Here is a 22,955-nt window from a genome sequence, read left to right on the forward strand (position 1 = left end):
TTTCTAAATTCCATATATATGTGTTAGTATACTGTATTGGTCTTTATCTTTCTGGCTTACTTCACTCTGTATAATGGGCTCCAGTTTCATCCATCTCATTAGAACTGATTCAAATGGATTCTTTTTAATGACTGAGTAATATTCCATGGTGTATATGTACCACAGCTTCCTATTATTATTTTTTAAATGGAAGAAACCAGGTTGTTTGTCCTAGAGAGATTCCCACACTGTGGATTTGAGTGATTCCTTCTCTCCCTGTGTCATTTAGCATGTTCCTCTGACAGCCTACAGTCCATGGGGTCACAGAGTTGGACATGATTGAACGATTAACACTTTCACTTTCCGGTACCTTAAGTTAGTAGTTAGAAGCTGATCTGGCTCATTAAGGATTTCCCTGCCCCTCCTCTATATAGGAGGTAGGCTTGTAGGGTTGTATAGCTCCCTTATAAAGTAGATAAAGTCTTCTCTTTTTTTTGTGTGTGTGAGATGTTAGGAACTATTCATGATCATTACTCAAGTTTCATTAACTCATTAGGAATTACAGAATGTTGACATTCTAATTCTAATTTTTACCTTTTTCATTTATTAGCTAAAATAAAGAGCCACTTTGTCATTGTCAACTCTTTGGTTACCCCAAGCTATAGTATGTATAGGAATGGAAGGGAAAATTCTTATTTTTTTTAAACTTAAAACATTTTCCCCTCATTCTTTATTATTTTTGCCAAGCCAAGTGACATGTGGAATCTTTGTTCCCTGACCAGAGATCAAACCCATGTTCCCTGCATTGAAAGTGTGGAGTCTTAACCATTGGACCACCAGTGAAGTCTTTTTTACTTTTTTATCTTAATATATGTGCTTTGTTGTAGTATAGTTGACTTACATTGTTTCAGATGTACAGCAATGTGATTCAATTATATATAGTAGTATTAGTCACTCAGTCCTGTCCAACTCTTTGTGACCCCATGGATTTTAACCTGCCAGGCTCCTCTGTCCATGGAATTCTCTAGGCAAGAATACTGGAGTGGGTTACCATTCCCTTCTCCAGAGGATCTTCCCAACTGAGGGATCGAACCCAGGTCTCCCACACTGCAGGCTGGTTGTTTACCATCTGGGCCACAAGGGAAGACTTCAGTTATATATACATGCATATATTATTTTTGAAATTATTTTCTATTATAGGTTATTATAAGATATTGACTATAGCTCCTTATGCTATACAGTATTTTGTTGCTTTTCAGGTATTTTTTTTTTTTAATTAGAAATCTAGCATTCTATACATACTAAGTCAAACAAGTGGAATCAAAATGTCAAAATTTTTAGCTAGGCAAAAGTTCATGTTTTCTAAAATGTATATATTATACATATTATTTATGTATACAAAAGCTTTCCTACTGCACTTGATAAAAGCTTGAGAAAGAACATCAAAAACAAAAGAAGAGATGGAGAAATCAGAAAATATAACCTAAATAAAATTGGAGCACTGAATATGAAATAGAAAAAGTGAAACAAATTAGATAAAAGTAAAAGATCATCATATAGTCCAGTTATTTTTAAACATGGCTGCTCATTAGAGATATATCTAAAGCTCTGGAGAAAAAAAAGCAATACCTATACATTTGTATTTTTCAAAAAATTCCAAGGTAATTCTGATATGCATCTGGATTTTAAAAAGTGATAACAAGGTTTTCTATTAAGTTGCAGTTTTCATGATATAAAATATTATTTTTCTGTTGACCAGTCTTGACAAAATGATATTAAGTGAGTACTAATTACATAAGGAGGGATTGGGGGTAGGCGGAGAAGAGGATGACAGAGGATGATATGGTTGGATGGCATCACCAACTCAGTGGACATGGGTTTGAGTAAACTCCAGGAGTTGGTGATGGACAGGGAGGCCTGGCATGTGATTCATGGGGTCGCAAAGAGTCGGACACGACTGAGAGACTGAACAGAACTGAAATGAACTGAACTGAACTGAGTTACATAATCATAATAGTAAAACATGTTTATCAGTTTTCACAATCAGTAGCCAGATAAAAAAAGAAAAGATAATTACAATTGCAAACCATAATTAACCTAACAATATAAAATGAAAGAAAGAAGTGAAAGTGTTAGTTGCTCAGTCATGTCTGACTCTTTGCGACCCTGTGGACTGTAGCCCACCAGACTCCTCTGTCTGTGGGATTCTCCAAGCAAGAATACTGGAGTGGGTTGTCATTCCCTTCTCCAGGGGATCTTCCCGACCCAGGAATCAAACTTGGGTCTCCCGCAGGCAGATTCTTTACTGTTCGAACCACCAGGGAATTCTATTATCAATATAAAATAATTACATACAATTTGAGGGGTTAGGCAGAGTGATGTGGTAAGTGGAAGTGCACATATGCATATATTTTCATCCACTTAGCCAGTCTGTGTCTTTTGGTTGGTGCATTTGATCCTATTATTGTTTTCTTGATTTTTTGAGTTTATTTTCTGTAGGTCTTCTCCTTCTCTTGTGTTTCCTGGCTAGAGAAGTTCCTTTAGCATTTGTTGTAAAGGTGGTTTGGTGGTGCTGAATTCTCTTAATTTTTGCTTATCTGAAAAGCTTTTGATTTCTCCATCAAATCTGAAGGAAAGTCTTGTTGGGTAGAGTATTCTTGGTTGTAGGTTCTTCCCTTTGAGCACTTTAAATATATCGTGCCATTTCCTTCTGGCTTGTAGAGTTTCTGTTGAGAAATCAGCAATTGCCTGATGGGAGTTCCCTTGTATTTGTTGTTTTTTTCTTGGTGCTTTTAATATTTAATCTTTGTCTTTAATTTTTGTTAGTTTGATTACTATGTTTCTTGGTGTGCTACTCCTTGGGTTTATATTAATTGGACTTTCTATGCTTCCTCAACTTGGTTGACTATTTTCTTTCCCATGTTAAGGGAAGTTTTCAGCTATTATCTCTTCAAATATTTTCTCAGGTCCTTTCTTTCTCTTTTCTCCTTCTGGGATCTTTATAATGCAAATGTTCACGTGCTTGATGTTGCCCCAGAGGTCTCTTTGTCTTCATTTCTTTTCATTCTTTCTGTCCTCCAGGTCATTTATTTGTTCTTCTGTCTCAGTTATTCTGCTATTAATTCCTTCTAATGTATTATTCATCTCTGTTTGTTTAGTTCTTCTAAGTCTTTGATAAACATTTATTGCATCTTCTCCATTATTTTCCCAAGATCCTGGATCATCTTCATTATCATTATTCTGAATTCTTTTTCTGAAAGTTTGCCTAGCTCTACTTCTTTAGTTGGCTTTTTGGGGTTTTATCTTGTCCCTTCATCTGGGACATAATTTTCTCCTTTTTCATCTTGACTGATATTTTGTAATATGGCTCTTGTTTTAGCTGCTGTAGGACTGTAGTTCTTCTTGCCTCTTCTGTCTTCTGTTTGATGGAGGAAACACAGAGGCTTGTGTAAGCCTCCTGATGGGAAGGACTGGTGGTGGGAAAAACTGGGTCCTACTCTGGTGGGCAGGGCCTTGCTCAGTAAAGTTTCAATACAATTATCTGCTGAAGGGTGGGTTTGCACTCCCTCCCCAGTAGTTGTTTGACCTGAGGTGATCCAGCCCTGAGGTCTATGGGGTCTATGGTAGGATTAATGGTGACCTCCTAGAGGGCTTACATCAAGGGGGACCTTCCTAGACTGCTGCTTTCAGTGCCCCTGACCATGTGGTGAGCCCCTGCCAACCCACACCTTCACAGGAGACCTTCCAGTACTAGCAGGTAGTTCTGGTTCAGGATCTTGTGAGGTCCCTGTTCCTTTCCTTTGGGTCTTGGTGTGCATGAGATTTTGTTTGTGCCCTCTATGACTGAAGTCTCTGTTTCCCCCAGCCTTATGGAAGTCTGAAATTCCACTGGCCTTCAAGGTCAGATTCCCTGGAGAATCCCAGTTCCTTTGTCAGATCTCCAGGCTTGGAAGCTTGATATGGGATTCAGAACCTTCACAACAGTGGGAGAACTTTGGTTTTATTGTTCTCCAGCTTGTGGGTCACCCATCCAATGAGTATGGGATTTTATTTCATCGTGATTGTGCCCCTCTCACTGTCTTGCTGTGTCTTCTTCGTCTTTGGATGTGGGGTATCTTTTTTTTTTGGTATGTTCCAGCATCCTCCTGTCAATAGTTGTTCAGCAGTTAGTTGCAAGTTTGGTACTCTTGCAGGGGGAGATGAGTGCATGTCCTTCTACTCTGCCATCTTGAACTGCCTGTTTTTACATTTTATTTTTTTTTCATTTATTTTTATTAGTTGGAGGCTACACATTTCAGTGGGTTTTGTCATACATTGACATGGATCAGCCATGGAGTTACACGTATTCCCCATCCCGATCCCCCCTCCCACCTCCCTCTCCACCCAATTCCTCTGGGTCTTCCCAGTGCACCAGGCCCGAGCACTTGTCTCATGCATCCCACCTGGGCTGGTGATCTGTTTCACTATAGATAATATACATGCTGTTCTTTTGAAACATCCCACCCTCGCCTTCCCCCACAGTGTCCAAAAGTCTGTTCTGTACATCTGTGTCTCTTTTTCTGTTTTGCATATAGGGTTATCATTACCATCTTTCTAAATTCCATATATATGTGTTAGTATGCTGTAATGTTCTTTATATTTCTGGCTTACTTCACTCTGTATAATGGGCTCCAGTTTCATCCATCTCATTAGAACTGATTCAAATGAATTCTTTTTAATGGCTGAGTAATATTCCATGGTGTATATGTACCACAGCTTCCTTATCCATTCATCTGCTGATGGGCATCTAGGTTGCTTCCATGTCCTGGCTATTATAAACAGTGCTGCAATGAACATTGGGGTGCACGTGTCTCTTTCAGATCTGGTTTCCTCAGTGTGTATGCCCAGAAGTGGGATTGCTGGGTCATATGGCAGGTCTATTTCCAGGTTTTTAAGAAAATCTCCACACTGTTTTCCATAGCGGCTGTACTAGTTTGCATTCCCACCAACAGTGTAAGAGGGTTCCCTTTTCTCCACACCCTCGCCAGCATTTATTGCCTGTAGACTTTTGGATAGCAGCCATCCTGACTGGCGTGTAATGGTACCTCACTGAGGTTTTGATTTGCATTTCTCTGATAATGAGTGGTGTTGAGCATCTTTTCATGTGTTTGTTAGCCATCTGTATGTCTTCTTTGGAGAAATGTCTGTTTAGTTCTTTGGCCCATTTTTTGATTGGGTCATTTATTTTTCTGGAATTGAGCTGCAGGAGCTGCTTGTATATTTTTGAGATTAATCCTTTGTCTGTTTCTTCATTTGCTATTATTTTCTCCCAATCTGAGGGCTATCTTTTCACCTTACTTATAGTTTCCTTTGTTGTGCAAAAGCTTTTAAGTTTAACTAGGTCCCATTTGTTTAGTTTTGCTTTTATTTCCAATATTCTGGGAGGTGGGTCATAGAGGATCCTGCTGTGATTTATGTCGGAGAGTGTTTTGCCTATGTTCTCCTCTAGGAGTTTTATAGTTTCTGGTCTTACATTTAGATCTTTAATCCACTTTGAGTTTATTTTTGTGTATGGTGTTAGAAAGTGTTCTAGTTTCATTCTTTTACAAGTGGTTGACCAGTTTTCCCAGCACGGCTTGTTAAAGAGGTTGTCTTTTTTCCATTGTATATCCTTGCCTCCTTTGTCAAAGATAAGGTGTCCATAGGTTGATGGATTTATCTCTGGGCTTTCTATTCTGTTCCATTGATCTATATTTCTGTCTTTGTGCCAGTACCATACTGTCTTGATGACTGTGGCTTTGTAGTAGAGTCTGAAGTCAGGCAGGTTGATTCCTCCAGTTCCATTCTTCTTTCTCAAGATTAGTTTGGCTATTCGAGGTTTTTTGTATTTCCATACAAATTGTGAAATTATTTGTTCTAGTTCTGTGACAAATACCGTTGGTAGCTTAATAGGGATTGCATTGAATCTATAGATTACTTTGGGTAGAATAGTCATTTTGACAATATTGATTCTTCCAATCCATGAACACGGTATGTTTCTCCATCTGTTTGTGTCCTCTTTGATTTCTTTCATCAGTGTTTTATAGTTTTCTATGTATAGGTCTTTTGTTTCTTTAGGTAGATATACTCCTAAGTATTTTATTCTTTTTGTTGCAATGGTGAATGGTATTGTTTCCTTAATTTCTCTTTCTGTTTTTTCATTGTTAGTGTATAGGAATGCAAGGGATTTCTCTGTGCTAATTTTATATCCTGCAACTTTACTATATTCATTCATTTACATTTTAAAAACTAGTTTTCAAAATAGTGAGTTGCTTCTCCTCTGGGGATAATGAATTTTGTTGTTGTTGTTATTCATTTTGTTTGTTTTGTGAAGCCCCAGAGTATTTAAGCATCTCTGATGTGGTTCAGTTGTTATGATGATTACAGTTGTTATGCTTATGCCAACCTTTGGCCATCTTTGGGTTGGCCAGGTTGGGTCCTGAGTCTTTTGTACATATTCTACTAGGCTTAGCTAGCCTTTTCTGCTTCCTGGTGTGACAAGATGTTTCTAGTTCATCTTGTACAGCTTTTCCCCCAGCCCTGTTATCAGCATTTCTTCAAGCAACTCTGGCACCTTTTGGTGGGAAATGGTATTTAAAGTTTATAGTCTGAACACTGGAGTTGCTCCTTGCTGCTTAGTTGGTTATTGCTTCTCAGCTTTTTGATTGGACAAAGAGAATACATTTAACAGTTTTTAAATTTGGTTTATTTTTATTTTTGTTTGTGCTGGGTCTTTGTTGCTGTGTGGGCTTTTCTCTGGTTGCTGTGAATGGGGGCTACTGTCTAGTTGTGGTGTGTGGGCTTCTGACTGTTGTGACTTCTCTTGTTGCAGAGTACAGGCTCTAGGGCACTCGGGCTTCAGTAGTTGTGGCACGTGGGCTTAGTTACACTCTGGCATGTGGAATCTTCCTGGGTCAGAAATAGAACCAGAGTCCCCTGCATTTGGCAGGTGAATTCCTAACCACTAGACTACCAGGGAAGCTGTAGAATACATTTTTTTTTTTTTAAGGTAAGCAAATTGTGAGTCTCCATGAGTATTTCCAATTCAAATCAGATTCAGGACATTAGTGCTATTTCTTCATCTCATTTTTCTTTAATCTATAATATATGTCTTTTTTTTTTTCCTGTCATCTATTCTCTGTTGTCCCATATCTAATTCCAGTTTTCAATGATAATAATATAATTATATTCAAGTGTTTTACCTTATGATGTGAACACTATCACCCATAATGTGACTTCTCAAAACAGTTTTAGAAATTTTTGCAGTTCACATTCTCTTTAAGTAGATATATCATGCAGAGGGTACATTTTCAAATTATTTTGCTTTAAAACCATTTAAAAATAGTTCTTTTTAATACGGCTCTGCCAACCAATTGTATGAGTATATATTTAGTTACTTTTGTTTCATTTTACTCTGAGATTTTAGGAATTGCTTTTTTAAAAATTAGTTGTTTTATAGTTATAATTCTGTATAATGTTTTTATTCTTCCAAAGTTAAATCAGCAGAAGAAGCTACTTTTTTAAAAAAGGTTGATATCCTTGTTCCATTCTAATTCCTTCTCCTTTTAGAGGCAACTTAACAAACCCATTTTGATTTATCTTTTCATTTTGTGAATGTAGTGTTTTCTGAACACTCAATTTTTCCTAGTGTGCAGAAAGGTCTTAATTTCATCATTGGAACCTCAGGACTTGCGGTCATAAGGATTTTTCTTTAAAGTATGTTATGTCACATTGAATTCTGATTAAAACCCTTTGTGGTAGACCTCCCTGGTGCTCCAGTGGTTAGGAATCTGCATGCCAATGTAGGGAACACTGATTCTATCTCTGGTCTGGAAAGATTCCACATGCTACAAGGCAACTAAGCCCCACTGCACCACAACTACTGAGCCTGTGCTCTAGAGCTTGGGAACCACAACTAACGAAACCCACGTGCATAGAGCCCATGTTAGACAACAAGAGAAGCCACCACAATGAGAAGTCTGGGCACTGTAACTACAGAGTATCCCCTGCTTGCTGCAACTAGAGACAGCTCATTTGCAGTAATAAAGACCAAGCACAGCTAATCAATCAACCAAGCAATCAACCCACCTACCAACCCAGTCAGTCTTTTTGGTACTTGTAAGTAGGTCTGTAGCTTTTCCAGGCTCAAATGCCGTGACATTGTGGGAGAGGAGGAGAGCAGATACTTATATGGGATTAGTTCCTGTACACAGAATTGTCCATGGAGAGGGAACTTCAGGATCCATCCCTAACCAGTTGAACCTAAACCAGATTCTGGAGGCGGGCCTCAGTCCTTTGAGCGCTCTTAACTGCATTGCCCCGCTAGGTGATGCTAAAGTGCAGTCAGAATGAAGACCACTGTGTAAAAGAGGAGTGAAGATATATCTAGGATTCTGATGGTTATGATTTCCCCAGATTGACTGCTTTTCCTCCTTAGTTCTGGATCTTTCTAAACTCTGCTCTTGTCACCTGTTCCCCATTTCTAAAGCTCAACTGCATATTCATTTTCCCATAAACTCACTCTTTTCTCTCTAGGTTTGACTCAAGCAGTCTTTCTTTGCCTGATTTCTTATTTCTATATCCTTTGTTTCCTTTTTTTCCCTCATAAATCAAAGTTCGTGGAATTGGGCAAGAAATGTTTCATGGGGAAGCATGGAGGAGGCATTGTACCCACTGAGGAAGTTCTAGCATCAAATGTGTAAGAAGTTCCCCTGAACCGAGACATGGGGTCAAACAGATGATGCTTTTAAGAGGCTGAATACAAAGGACTCCATCAAGAAATGTCTGCTTCAGAGACTGACTCTCAGAGAACTTTGAATGATGAGCATTCTGGAATTAAGTTGGGCTCTTTAAAAAAAATCTCATATGGTTTTACAGTTGTGAAGAATATTTGTGAAGGAATAAAACTATTTTCAGTTGGTTTGTGGAAAAAATTTTCATTGGGTCATATATTGGTATCAGTGTCAAAAGTGAAAGATTTATGGAGGTAATTTTTGTCCTTGTTCCTACTTATCCAGAAAATTTTAATTTGGTAGTTTCAGGTTTTAGGGAATATTTTCTCAGCTGTTGTATTTCTTACTAGCTAAGGTTCAGGATCAAGAATAGACAGAGGAGCTGAAGCTATGGTCCATGAATTGGCATTACTCCTTAATGAGACTGTTTTTTTCAACTGGTTTATTAAATGATATCTTTTAGTATAAAAATCCTGACACTTAAACAGTAATGACATACCTTTATTTGCATTTTTTTTTTTTTGCTGAATTTGTTGCATCTGTTGGTATGCTCTTTGGTGGGTGATATTTCTCTTACTTTCTTTTATAATTATACCAATGTTAGACTCAATCAAAGCTCTGAGGAACAGGCAACAGTGATTCCCAGAGACTATCATAAGTTTCAGGACAGTTTGGGAAGGCAGGTGTTAGTGCTGGGCTTCTGGTGGAGAGCCCCAGGTTTGCAGGCTGCAGCACTGGGCTGTCCTTGGCCATACTTGTGCTGTAACTGTGCATGTGTCCAGTTTGACATTCTTGCTTCTCTGTGCAAGCCTCCTGTTCCACCTCAGTAAACTCTATAAAAAGTCTGTTTTACCATCTATTGTATGAGGGGCTCTTTTAAGCTCTTTATGCCCCTTGGAATGAATGATGAAGCATCCTGGAAAGGTAATAGTGAGCCTTTGTGCTTTTGAGAACTGAGCATCTTACTCTGATTTGATCATCTTACTCATATTTAACTAAGCATTATTCACTTACTTCTCTATTGTTGCTGTTTAGTTACTAAGTAATGCCTGACTCTTGCAACCACATGGATTGTAGCCTTCCAGGCTCCACTGTCCATGGAATTCTCTAGGCAAGAATACTGGAGTGGGTTGCCATTTCCTTCTCCAGGGGATCTTCCTGACCCAGGGATCGAATCTGCAGCTCCTGCTGCATCTCTTGCTTTGCAGGCACATTCTTTAATGCTGAGCCTTTGGGGAAGCCCTACTTCTCTATAGTAGATGAAAACTTCTGTGACCTCTTGGAAGACAAAGCAGTTGATGCAGGGTATGAACATGTGTGTGCAACAAAACAGGAATGTTGGAGTTCAATGTCGCACCCATCTGAGGGATGAGGATAGCTTTCTGTAAATATCCTGATTGGGTACTAGTTGGCTGAGCAGAAAATGCTTGTTAGTTTTGTCTTATGTTTGGTGTTTTGGATTCTACTTTCCCTTCCTCTTGTGCATTGGTTCCTCAACTTCAGATAGACAGAAGAGAGCTATCAAAGCAGGCCTGTCAGTTGTTTACCTTGTCTGTGTTAGTAAGGTGATTGCTTAAAAGGAAAAATTTATCTCAAAATGGAGTTCCAGAAAGATTCCCAAACTTTTGGCAGTTTGTCTTTTGCCAAGTCTGTGGAGGAAATGATGTTGAGGGCCTAAGTGTTTAAATTTTGTGACTTGAATTCATGTTGAGAGTTTTGTTTTCCTTGCTGGGGAAAAAGGGTACCTTCTCAAGGGGTGACTACAGGGAGGAAGTAGTAGGATGTTTGGTGGAGTGGCTATTTGGCAGGGTGGGCAAGTGTTGCTATTTCTTTGGGGAAAGACAATTGCTTTCTGTAAGTCTTACTTACTCAGGAGTTAAGCCCTAATGCCTCCCAACTGATTGGTTTAGTATTTTAAATGTTTGCTCTGGGGAAGAAATCATTTCTTCCAAGCCAACACCTGCAGTGTGTGTCTTATGGAGAACCATGAATATTTTATTTTTAGCTTGTCTTTTGCTGTGTTTAATTTTTAACTCCAAGCAACATCCCAGCTTCTAAGGTCTAGAAATATCTTGATGCAGGGCCACCTGGAGCTGAGCGTCTGGGAACCTCCCAAGCCTGGTTTATTTGTGATACTCCAACAAAAGCTAAAGTCTGATATCTTGATCTGCTGACATGTGGAATTCTGGCTGGGAAAGATTGGATCTGTTTTTGTGCCAAAGTGTCAGTTCATAAAGGCCCTTAAAGCAGAAGATGATAGCAGGAGTGTGTCTTGCCAACATGAGCCATCTTGACTTTCTGTTGGGCTGGGATGTTGAGACTACAGGGGACAGGGGCAGGCTACCAGCAGGGCTTGTTCACATGGAAGCAAATTTCTTATCCTTCTTCTGTTACCTTTTCCTCATTCATCTTAGGCAAAGACTCACTTGGTGTTTTAGTAAATGTGTTCTAAAACACTGGATGTAATATTTATTGAGCATCCACAGTGTACCAAATACAATGTACCAAGGATTTTTTACCTTGAAATATTTTGGCTTAAGTTTAAAGCTATTGTCTGCTTGTCTTATAGAAGAGTGGGTCTGTAAATTTTTCTTTTAGATTAGTCATCAGTGTAGCATTTTGTGAAAATGCCATTTTAATATGCTATTAATAAAGGTGAAGCTGGTTTGTGTATAGAAATGCAAGAGATTTATGGGTTTTGATTTTGTTTCTTGAAAGCTTACTGAATTCATTGATGAGCTTTAGTAGTTTATGGTAGCAGCTTTAGAAATTTCTCTGTATAGTATTATGTCATTTACAAACAGTGAAAATTTTACTTCTTTTCCAATTTGGATTCCTTTGTTTCTTTTTCTTCTCTGATTGCTGTGGCTAGGACTTTAAAAACTATGTTGAATAAGAGTGGCAAGAATGGGCATTCTTTTTTTGTTCCTGATCTTAGAGGAAATACTTTCAACTTTTCACCATTGAGTATGTTAGCTGTGAGTTTGTGTCATATGGCCTTTATTTTCTTTAGGTAAGTTCCCTCTATGCTCACTTTCTGCAGATGTTTTATCATAAATGGGTGTTGAATTTTGTTGAAAGCTGTTTCTGCATCTATTGAGATGATCATATGGCTTTTATTCTTCAATTTATTAATATAATATATCACATTGATTGATTTGCATATACTGAAGAGTCCTTGCCTCCCTGAGATAAATCCCACTTGATCATGGTGTGTAATCTTTTTAATGTGTTGTTGGATTTGATTTGCTAGTATTTTGTTGAGGATTTTTGCTTCTATATTCATCAGTGAGATTGACTTGTAATTTTCTTTTTTATGGTATCTTTGTCTGTGAAGCCATCAGGTCCTGGACTTTTGTTTTTTGGGAGGTTTTTACTCACAGTTTCAATTTCAGTATTTATGATTAGTCTGTTCATATTTTCTATTTCTTCCTGGTTCAAGCTTCAATCTTGGAAGGTTTTACTTTTCTAAACACTTGTCCATTTCTTCCAGGTTGTCCACTTTCTTGGCATATATTTGCTTGTAGTAGTCTCTCACATTTCTTTGTATTTCTTTAGTGTCCATTGTAACTTCTCCTTTTTCATTTCTAAATTTGTTGATTTGAGCCCCCTTCCTTTTTTTCGTGATAAGTCTGGTTAAAGGCTTATCAATTTTGCTTATATTTTTGATGAACCAGCTTTTAGTTTCATTGATCTTTTCTATTATTTTCTTTATCTCTATTTAATTCATTCTGCTCTGATATTTATCATTTTTTCCCTTCTCCTATCTTTGAATTTTGTTTGTACTTCTTTCTCTAGTTGCTTGAGGTGTAAGGTTGGGTTGTTTATTTGAGATTTTTCTTGTTTCCTGAGATAAGATTGTATTAGTATAAACTTCCCTTTTAGAACTGCTTTTGCTGCATCCCATTGGTTTAGGATCATTCTGTTTTTATTTGTCTCTAGGTATTTTTTGGTTTCCTCTTTGATTTCTTCAGTGATGCATTGGTTGCTAAATAAGATATTATTTAGCTTTCATATCTGTGTGCTTTTTTTTTTTTTTTTGCAGTTTTCCCCTTGTAGTTGATTTGTAATCCATAATGTTGTGGATGGATAAGATGATTGATATGATTTCAGTGTACTTAAATTTACTGAGGGTTGCTTTGTGGCCCAGCATGTTAGCTATCCTGGAGAATGTTCCATGTGCACTTGAGGAGAATGTGTATTCTGCTGCATTCATATAGAATGTCATATAGGTATCAATTATGCCCATACGGTCTAATATGTCATTTAAGGCCTCTGTTTCCTTATTGATTGTTCTGTCTGTATGATTTGTCCATTGATGTAAGTGGAGTGCTAAAGTCCCCTATGCAAAACAGAAAAAGAGACACGGAAGTACAGAACAGACTTTTGAACTCTGTGGGAGGTGAGGGTGGGATGTTTCAAAAGAACAGCATGTATATTATCTATGGTGAAACAGATCACCAGCCCAGGTTGGATGCATGAGACAAGTGCTCGGGCCTGGTGCACTGGGAAGACCCAGAGGAATCGGGTGGAGAGGGAGGTGGGAGGGGGGATCGGGATGGGGAATAAGTGTAAATCTATGGCTGATTCATATCAATGTATGACAAAACCCACTGGAAAAAAAATAAATAAAGGAGAAATTGAAAAAAAAATTAAAATAAAAAAAAATAAAGTCCCCCACTATTTTTGTGCCAATGTTGATTTCTCCTTTTATGAAAAGACAACCCACAGAATGGAAGAAAATATTTGCAAATGAAGTGATTGACAAGGGATTAATCTCCAAAATATATAACAGCTCATGCAGCTCAATATATATTAAAAAAATTAAGAAAAATTGGCAGAAGGTCTAAATAGACATTTCTCAAAAGAAAACATACAGATGGCCAAAAAGCACATGAAGAGATGCTTAACATTGTTAATTATTAGAGAAATGCCAACAAACTACTATGAGTTGTCACCTGACACCAGTCAGAATAACTATCATCAAAATGTCTGCAAATAATAAATGCTGGAGAAGATGTGGAGAGAAAGGAAACCTCCTACACTGTTGGTGAGAATGGAGGTTCCTCAAAAAAAATAAATAAAAAACTAAAAAATAGAACTACCACATGATCCAGCAATCTCTCTACTGGGCGTGTATCTGGAGGAAACCATAATTTGAAAAGACACATGCACCTCAGTGTTCATTTCATCACTATTTACAATAGTCTAGAAGCAATATAAAACTCTATTGACAGAGAAATGGATAAAGAAGATGTGGTATGTATATACAATGAAATATTACTCAGTCACAAAAAAGAATGAAATAATACCATTTGTAATCACATGGATGGGCTTAGAGATTATAATAATGAGTGAAGTAAGTCAGATAGAGAAGGACAAATATCATATGGTATCAGTTATATGTGGAATCTAAAAAAAAAAATGCTACAAATGAATGTTGTTCCAAACAGACTTCAAAAACAAACCTATGGTTTTCAAAGGAGAAAGGCAGGGGGAGAAATAAATTAGGACTTTGAGGTGAACATATACACACTACTATATATGAAATTGATATTAATAATTAACAAGGACCTATTGTATAGCATGGGGCTTCCCAGGTGGTTTAGTGGTGAAGTATCCACCTGCTAATGCAGGAGATGCAGACGATGTGGTTTTGATCCCTGGGTCAGGAAGATCCCCTAGAGGGGGAAATGTCAACCCATTCTAGCATTCTTGCCTGGAGAATCCCATGGACAGAGGAGCCTGGCAGGCTACAGTCCATAAGGTTGCAAAGCATCAGACAGTGAGCAGACAGCACTGTGTAGCACAGGGAACTCTACTCAGTAATCTGTGATAACTTATATGGGAGAAGAATCTCAAAAAGAATAGATATATGTGTATGTATAACTGAATCACTTTGCTGTGTACCTGAAACTAACATAGCACTGGAAATCAACTATACTTTACTGTGCCAGTAAAGGTCCACATAGTCAAAGCTTTGGTTTTTCCAGTAGTTGTGTACAGATGTGAGAGTTGGACCATAAAGAAGGTTGAGCACTGAAGAATTAATGCTTTCAAACTGTGGTGCTGGAGAAGACTCTAAAGAGTCCCTTTGACTTCAAGGAGATCAAAGCAGTCAATCCTAAAGGAAATCAATCCTGAATATTTATTGGAAGGACTGATGCTGAAACTGAAGCTCCAATCCTTTGGCCACCTGATGCAAAGAGTCAACTTACTGGAAAAGACCTTGATGCTGGGAAAGATTGAGGGCACAAGGAGAAGAGGGTGACAGAGGATGAGATAGTTAAATGGTATTACTGACTCAATGGACATGAGTTTGAGCAAACTCCGAGAGACAGTGACGGACAGGGAAGCCTGGCGTGCTGCAGTCCATAGGGTCACAAAGAAATAGACATGACTTAGCAACTGAACCACAGCAAAAATTAAATTAAAAAAAAGTGAAACTTGTGATAAGAAAAACTGGTATGGCTTGTATTTCTAATTAAGGTTTCTTTTCCTTTCCTTTTAGGAAACCTTCAGAGTACTATTACCGACATATTTTGAGGGTTTAATTTCTTACTTTCAAAGCTATGACCCCTCTGATTCTGGGGCTTTGTTCAAAGCCTATGGCTACACTGCTGTACTGAATGTCTGCCTTGTCATTTGGGCAATTCTGCAGCACTTTTTCTTATATTACGCTCAGCGTATAGGAATGAGATTAAGAGTAGCCATGTGCCATATGATTTACCGCAAGGTAAGTGTCATTTGATACAAAAGTTTGTACCTCCTCTGAAGAATCAGAAGCATTTTGGGAAAGTTCTCTGTAGATTAAAAATTTTGTAACTGGTGTCATTTACTCCTTACCAAAGATACTCGATATTGTTTCAAGCCAATTTGTTGTTGTTGGGGCAAACTTTACCAATATATAATGAAAAGTTTTGTTTGGAGATCAGGCCAGGGCTGCCTTTGATAACTTTATGCATAGGCTGGTGCATAATACCCACTAAACTTATATTGAAATCTAATTAAAAAATAGGTATCAAAATTATCAAACTGATTTTCAATGTTTTCTTGCTTAAATCTTACTGTGGTATTCATGGAAATTTTGTTGTTTTTCATTTAAACCTTCATTTACATCAAAGTTATGTTTAAAAGTGACTTTAGTAATTGGATCTGTAACATTAAATTTAGGAGAAAAATATGTGTTTAATAAAATAAATGATTATATTTTAAATGATGCTTCTAGTCATGTTTAATATAATTGTGCTTACTAAATAAAAATATAAGTGAAATCTGTGCCAAATTAGACTCACTCATGATATTCTGTAGGTATAATCGTTTTTGATAATACTAAAGAAAATGGTTGAATGGGAGAAAATGACATTTTAATTTGTTTTTAGCAATTTTAGAGGGTATTTATGTTGCCATTCACTGAAGTTATTTTCTTAATACAATATTTGCTTTTTTTAGTATGCATTATAGCAGCTTTAATAAAATCTGGTTTGATGTTTCTAGTGTTTTTGTATTGAGAAATGCTATAAAATTGTTCTATATTTTACTCTAGTCTTATCTAGTATAAAGGAGTTAAGTATTTCAGATGTCTTTACAAATGAATTGCCACAGATACACCAGTGTCATGTGCTGAAGAGCTCTTGATAAACAAGTTCTTAGATATCTCTCTGTCCTGGGCTCTTTCATTTTTAAAACATCCTTATTTAACCATGTTGTATACTTGAAATTTTCTGAGAGAGTAGATTATAAATGTTTTCACTACACACACAAAAAGATAACTACTTGAGGCAATGGATATATTAACTGTTTTAACTACTGTAATCATTTCCCAGTGTACATTTATGTCAAACATCTTGTGCACATTAATGTATATATATATATATTTCATTAAAAATAAACAAAATCCTTATTGAAAGATAAAGCCAAGCAATTTAAATGAAAACAAGCACTTCTTTTACTTGGTTGCTACTTATCTACAGTTCTATTTTTTAGGAATATTTTTCTCAGCAAATTAAAGATATCTTTCCTCATCCTTTTCTGAGCAGAGTCTTGTTAAACTTTGGGCTATGTGAACTTGATTCATGGACCTAACATTCCAGGTTCCTATACAATATTGTTTTTTACAGCATTGGACTTTCCTTTCACCACCAGACACATCCACAATGGGGCATTGTTTTCACTTTGGCTCAGCCTCTTCCTTCCTTCTGGAGCTATTTCTTCACTCTTCTCCAGTAGCATGTTGGGCATCTACTGAGCTGGGGAGTTAATCTTTTAGTGTCAAATCTTTTTGCCTTTTCATATTGTTCATGGGATTCTCAAGGCAAGAATGCTGAAGTGGTTTGCGTTCCCTTCTCCAGTGGACCACTTTTTCTCAGCTGAGCTGTTTTAAATCCTAAAAGTTGATGCTGTTAAAATGCTACACTCTATATGCCAACAAATTTGGAAAACTCAGCAGTGGCCACAGCACTGGAAAAGGTCAGTTTTCATACCAATCCCAAAGAAAGGCAATGCCAAATAATGTTCAAACTACTGCACAATTGCACTCATTTCACATGCTAGCAAAGTAATGCTTAAAACTCTCCAACCTAGGCTTCAACAGTACATGAACCAAAAGCTTCCAGAATTTCAAGCTAGATTTAGAAAAGGCAGAGGAACCAGAGATCAAATTGCCAACATCTGTTGGATCATTAAAAACACAAGAGAATTCCAGAAAACATCTATTTCTGCTTCCTTGACTACACTAAATCCTTTTACTTTGTGGATCACAACAAACTCTGGAAAATTCTTAAAGTGATGGGAATACCAGAACACCATACCTGCCTCCTGAGAAACCTGTATGCAGATCAAGAAGCCACAGATAGAACTGGACATGGAACAATGGGCTGATTCCAAATTGGGAAAGGAGTACATCATGGCTGTATATTATCACCCTTGTTATTTAACTTCTATTCAGAGCACATCATGCAAAATGCCAGGCTGAATGAAGCACAAGCTGAAATCAAGACTGCTGGGAGAAATATCAATAACCTCAAATATGAAGATAACACCACCCTTATGGCAGAAAGCAAAGAGAAACTAAAGAGCCTCGTGATGAAAGAGGAGAGTTAAAAAGCTGGCTTAACACTCAGCATTCAATAAACAAAGATCATGGCATCCAGTCCCATCACATCATGGCAAATATATGGGGAAACAATGGAAACAGTTTCAGACTTTATGTTTTTTGGGGGGGCTCCAAAATCACCACAGATGGTTATTACATCCTTGAAATTAAAAGATGCTTGCTTCTTGGAAGAAAAACGATGACCAACCTAAACAGCATATTGAAAAGCAAAGACATTACTTTACCAACAAAGGTCTGTGTAGTCAAAGCTATGGTGTTTTCCAGTAGTCATGTAGGCATATGAGAGTTGGACCATAAAGAAAGCTGAGCACCAAAGAATTGATGCTTTTGAACTGTGGTGTTGGAGAAGACTCTTGAGAGTCCCTTGGACTGCAAGGAGATCAAACCAGTCAATCCTAAAGGAAATCAATCCTGAATATTCATTGGAAGGACTGATGCTAAAGCTGAAACTCCAACACTTTGGCTACCTGATGCGAAGAGCTGACTTATTGGAAAATACCCTGTTGCTGGCAAAGATTGAGGGCAGGAGGAGAAGGGGATGTCAGAGGATGAGATGGTTGGATGGCATCACCAACTCCATGGACATGAGTATGAACTAGCTCCGGGAATTGTTGAGGGACAGGACAGCCTGATGCGCTGCAGTCCATGGGGTTGCAAAGAGTCGGATATGACTGAGCAGTTGAAGAACAACAAGTGTGAGACTGGGGCCTGGCATGTCTCTGTCAGTCATAGACTGTAGAACATAAGCTAATTTGTTCCTAAGTGATGTGGAAATGCAACGATGCCCATATACTCCAGTCAATCATCTTCCTTGTCCTCCATCATCATGTTTGTTATTCTGTTGCACCTTCTACCATTTAGAAGATGAATACTCAGGTTTCCCTACAAATTATCTAGAAGTTTGTCTTTGCAGATCATGTTTAACTCCCATAAATAAATAAATAAATAGGAAATTTCACCAGAAGTACACTATGAAACTCTTATATTAGTTGTGAGGTGATGTTTCACTCAAAGTTTACTCTTTGATCCACATAAGCCATTGTTCACCTGGTTTTCTTTCTCTTCCCACTAGTTCTTTGGAATGTTGCCTTTGGGAAATTGGACCCTTCCTGGCATGCTGCTTGAGAGTGAAAGTTACAGTCTTAGTTGATCAGTCATGTCCAACTCTTTGCGACTCCATGGACTGTAACCTGCCAGGCTCCTCTCTCTGTGGAATTCTCTGGGCAAGAATACTGGAGTGGGTTGTCATGACCTTCTCCAGGGGGTCATGTTGCTTACATGAAAGTAAACATTTGCCAAAGGCATTAATTTGCCTACTTGATTAGCCTTAAGGAATTGTTTCTTTTTCCAATTTTTTAGAAAATTTTATATAATATTTAAAAATTACACTCCATTTACAGTTATTATAAGATATTGGCTATATTCCCTGTGTTGTATTATATATCATTGTAGGCTACCTTACACCCAATAGTTTGTACCTCCCACTCCCCCATCACTATATGGCTCCCCCACTTCACTGGTAACCACTAGTTTATCCTTTGTATCTGTGAGTCTATTTCTCTTTTGTTTTACTCACTAGTTTGTTATATTCTTAGGCTCCACTTATAAGCAATGTCATACAGTATTTATCTCTCTCTCTGACCTGTTTCATTTAGCATCAGTTCCATTCAGTTCAGTCACTCAGTTGTGTCTGACTCTTTGCGACACCATGGATGGCAGCACGCCAGGCTTCCCTGTCCGTCACCAACTTCTGGAGCTTGCTTAAACTCATGTCCATTGAGTTGGTGTTGCCATACATCTCATCCTCTGTCATCCCCTTCTCCTCCCGCCTTCCATCTTTCCCAGCATCAGGGTTTTTTTCCAATGAGTCAGTTCTTGGCATCGGGTGGTCAAAGTATTGGAGTTTCAGCTTCAACATCAGTCCTTCTAATGAATATTTAGGATTGATTTCCTATGGGATTGACTGGTTTGATATCCTTGCAGTCCAAGGGACTCTCAAGAGTCTTCTCCAACACCACAGTTCAAAAGCATCAATTCATCGGTGCTCAGCTTTCTTTGTAGTCCAACTCTCACATCCATACATGACTACTGGAAAAACCATAGCCTTGACTAGATGGACCTTTGTTGGCAAAGTGATGTCTCTGCTTTTTAATATGCTGTCTAGGTTGGTCATAGCTTTTCTTCCAAGGATCATGTGTCTTTTAGTTTCATGGCTTCAGTTGCCATCTGCAGTGATTTTGCTCCCCCCACCCCCACAAGAAAAAATGTCTGTGGATGGATACTTAGGTTGCTTGCATATCCCACAATGATAAATAATGCTTATATGAACATTGTGGTACATGTATCTTTTTTGAAGTAGTGTTTTTTTTTTTTTTTTTTTTTTGGATAGTGTTTTTGTTTTTTGGAAGTTGAATTTCTGGCTCATGTGGTAGTTTTATTTTTAGTTCTTTGACAAACCTTCATGCAGTTCTTCACAGTGGCTGTCCAACATACATTTCCACCAATAGTGTGTCAGTGTTACCTCTCCTCCACATCCTTACCAGCATTTGTTATTCATGTTCTTTTTGATGAAAGTCATTCTGACAGGTGTGAGGTGATATCTCATTGTGGTTTTGATTCACATATCCTCATTGAAAAAAATGTCTGTTTAGTTCTTTCTGTCCATTTTTAATAGGTTGTTTGTTTTTATAATGTTGTGTTATATAAATTGCTTATATACATTGGATATTAATCCCATATAAGTCATGTCATTTACAAATATTTCCTATGATTCAGTATCTTTTCTTTTCATTTTGTTGATGATTTCCTTCTCTGTGCACAAGTTTTTAAGTTTAGTTCTGTTCTATTTATTTTTGCTTTCATTTCTTTTACTGTAAGAGAGAGAACCCCAAAGCACACTGCTTTGGTTTATGTCAAAGAGTGTTCTGCTTATGTTTCCCTCTAGGAGTTTTATGGTATCTGGTCTTACATTTAGGTCTTTAATACATTTTAAGTATATTTTTGTATATGGTAGTAGAGAATGCTTTAATTTCATCCTTTTAAATGTAGCTGTCCAGTTTTCCCAGACCTTTGTTGGTAAAGTAATGTGTCTGATTTTTAGTATGCTGTCTAGGTTTGTCATAGCTTTTCTTCCAAGGAACAAGTTACATTTAAAAATAACCAAACTGATCACTTGAATCACAGCCTTGTCTAACTCAGTGAAACTATGAGCCATGCCATGTAGGGCCACCCAAAATGGATGGGTCGTTGTGGAGAGTTCTGACAAAATGTGGTCCATTGGAGAAGGAAATGGAAAAATCACTTCAGCATTCTTGCCTTGAGGACTCCATGAAGAGTATGAAAAAGCAAAAAGATAGGACACTGAAAGATGAACTCCCTAGGTCGGTAGGTGCCCAGTATGCTACTGGAGAAGAGTGGAGAAATAGCTCCAAAAGGAATGAAGAGTCTGAGCCAAAATGAAAATGACTCCTAGTTGTGGATGTGACTGGTGATGGAAGTAAATTCTGATGCTGTAAAGAACAATGCTGCATAGGAATCTGAAATGTTCCATCTATGAATCATGGTAAATTGGAAGTAGTCAAATAGGTTATGGCAAGAGTAAGCATCAACCTTTTAGGAATCAGTGAAATAAAATGAGCTGGAATGTGTGAATTTAATTCAGATGACAATTGTATCTACTAATGTGGACATGAATCCCTTAGAAGAAACGGAGTAGCCCTCATAGTCAACAGAAGAGTCTGAAATGCAGTACTTGGGTCCAGTCTCAAAATGACAGAATGATCTCTGTTGGTTTCCAAGGCAAACCATTCAATATCACAATAATCTAAGTCTATGCCCCAACCAGTAATGCTGAAGAAGCTAAAGTTGAACGGTTCTATGAAGACCTACAGCGTTTTGCCAAGAGAATGCAGTCGTTATAGCAAACACCCTCTTCTAACAACACAATAGACAACTCTACACAAGGACATCACTGGATGGTCAATACCAAGATGAGATTGATTGTATTCTTTGCAACCGAAGATAGAGAAGCTCTATACAGTCAGCATAAACAAGACTGGGAGCTGACTGTGGCTGAGTTCATGAACTCCTTATTGCCAAATTCAGACTTAAATTGAAGAAAGTAGGGAAAACCACTGTGCCATTCAGGTATGACCTAAATCAAATCCCTTATGATTATGCAATAGATGTGGCAAATAGATTGAAGGCATTAGGTCTGATAGATACAGTGCCTGAAGAACTATGGATGGAGGATCGTAACATTGTACAGGAGGCAGTGATCAAAACCATCCCCAAGAAGAAGAAATGCAAAAAGGCAAAATGGTTGTTTGAGGAGACCTTTCAAATAGCTGAGAAAAGAAGAGAAGTGAAAGGTAAAGGAGAAAAGGAAAGATATACCCATTTGAATGCAGAGTTCCAAAGAATAGCAAGGAGAGATGAGAAAGCCTTCCTCAGCGATCAATTCAAAGAAATAGAGGAAAACAATAGAATGGGAAAGGCAGAGATCTCGTCAAGAAAATTAGAGATACCAAGGGCACATTTTTTTTTGCAAAGATGGGCACAATAAAGGACAGAAATGGTATGGACCTAACAGAAGCAGAAGATATTAAGAAGAGGTGACAAAAATACAGAGAAGAACTGTACAAAAAAGATCTTCACAACCCAGATAATCACAATGGTGTGATCACTCACCTAGAGTCAGACTTCCTGGCGTGTGAAGTCAAGTGGGCCTTAGGAAACATCACTATGAACAAAACTAGTGTAGGCAATGGAATTCCAGTTGAGCTATTTCAAATCCTAAAAGATGATGCTGTGAAAGTGCTGCACTCAATATGCCAGCAAATTTGGGAAACTGAGCAGTGGCCACAGGACTGGAAAAGGTAAGTTTTCATTCTAATCCCAAAGGAAGGCAATGCCAAGGAATGTTCCAACTACTGCATAATTGCACCCATTTCACATGCAATCAAAGTAATGTTTAAAATTCTCCAAGCTAGGCTTCAGCAGTATGCAAACTGAGAACTAACAGATGTACAAGCCAGATTTAGAAAAGGCAGAGGAACCAGAGATCAAATTGCACAATTTGGATGTTGGCACAAAGAGTTGGACATGGCTGA

The 22,955-nt window shown here is 37.8% G+C and overlaps 1 protein-coding gene across 1 annotated transcript in view; it reads left to right on the forward strand.

Annotated features, from left to right (window-relative positions):
- Window positions 1-22,955, forward strand: part of LOC122687097 (ATP-binding cassette sub-family C member 4-like) — a 330,146-nt gene that overhangs the window by 72,737 nt on the left and 234,454 nt on the right. Inside the window, exon 4 of the mRNA XM_043892537.1 lies at window positions 15,241-15,465. Coding sequence (XP_043748472.1) covers window positions 15,241-15,465 — 225 coding nt within the window. The remainder of the gene's footprint in view (window positions 1-15,240; window positions 15,466-22,955) is intronic.

Source organism: Cervus elaphus, chromosome 30 (assembly GCF_910594005.1).
Source record: "Cervus elaphus chromosome 30, mCerEla1.1, whole genome shotgun sequence".
NCBI classification, from domain to species: Eukaryota; Metazoa; Chordata; class Mammalia; order Artiodactyla; family Cervidae; genus Cervus; species Cervus elaphus.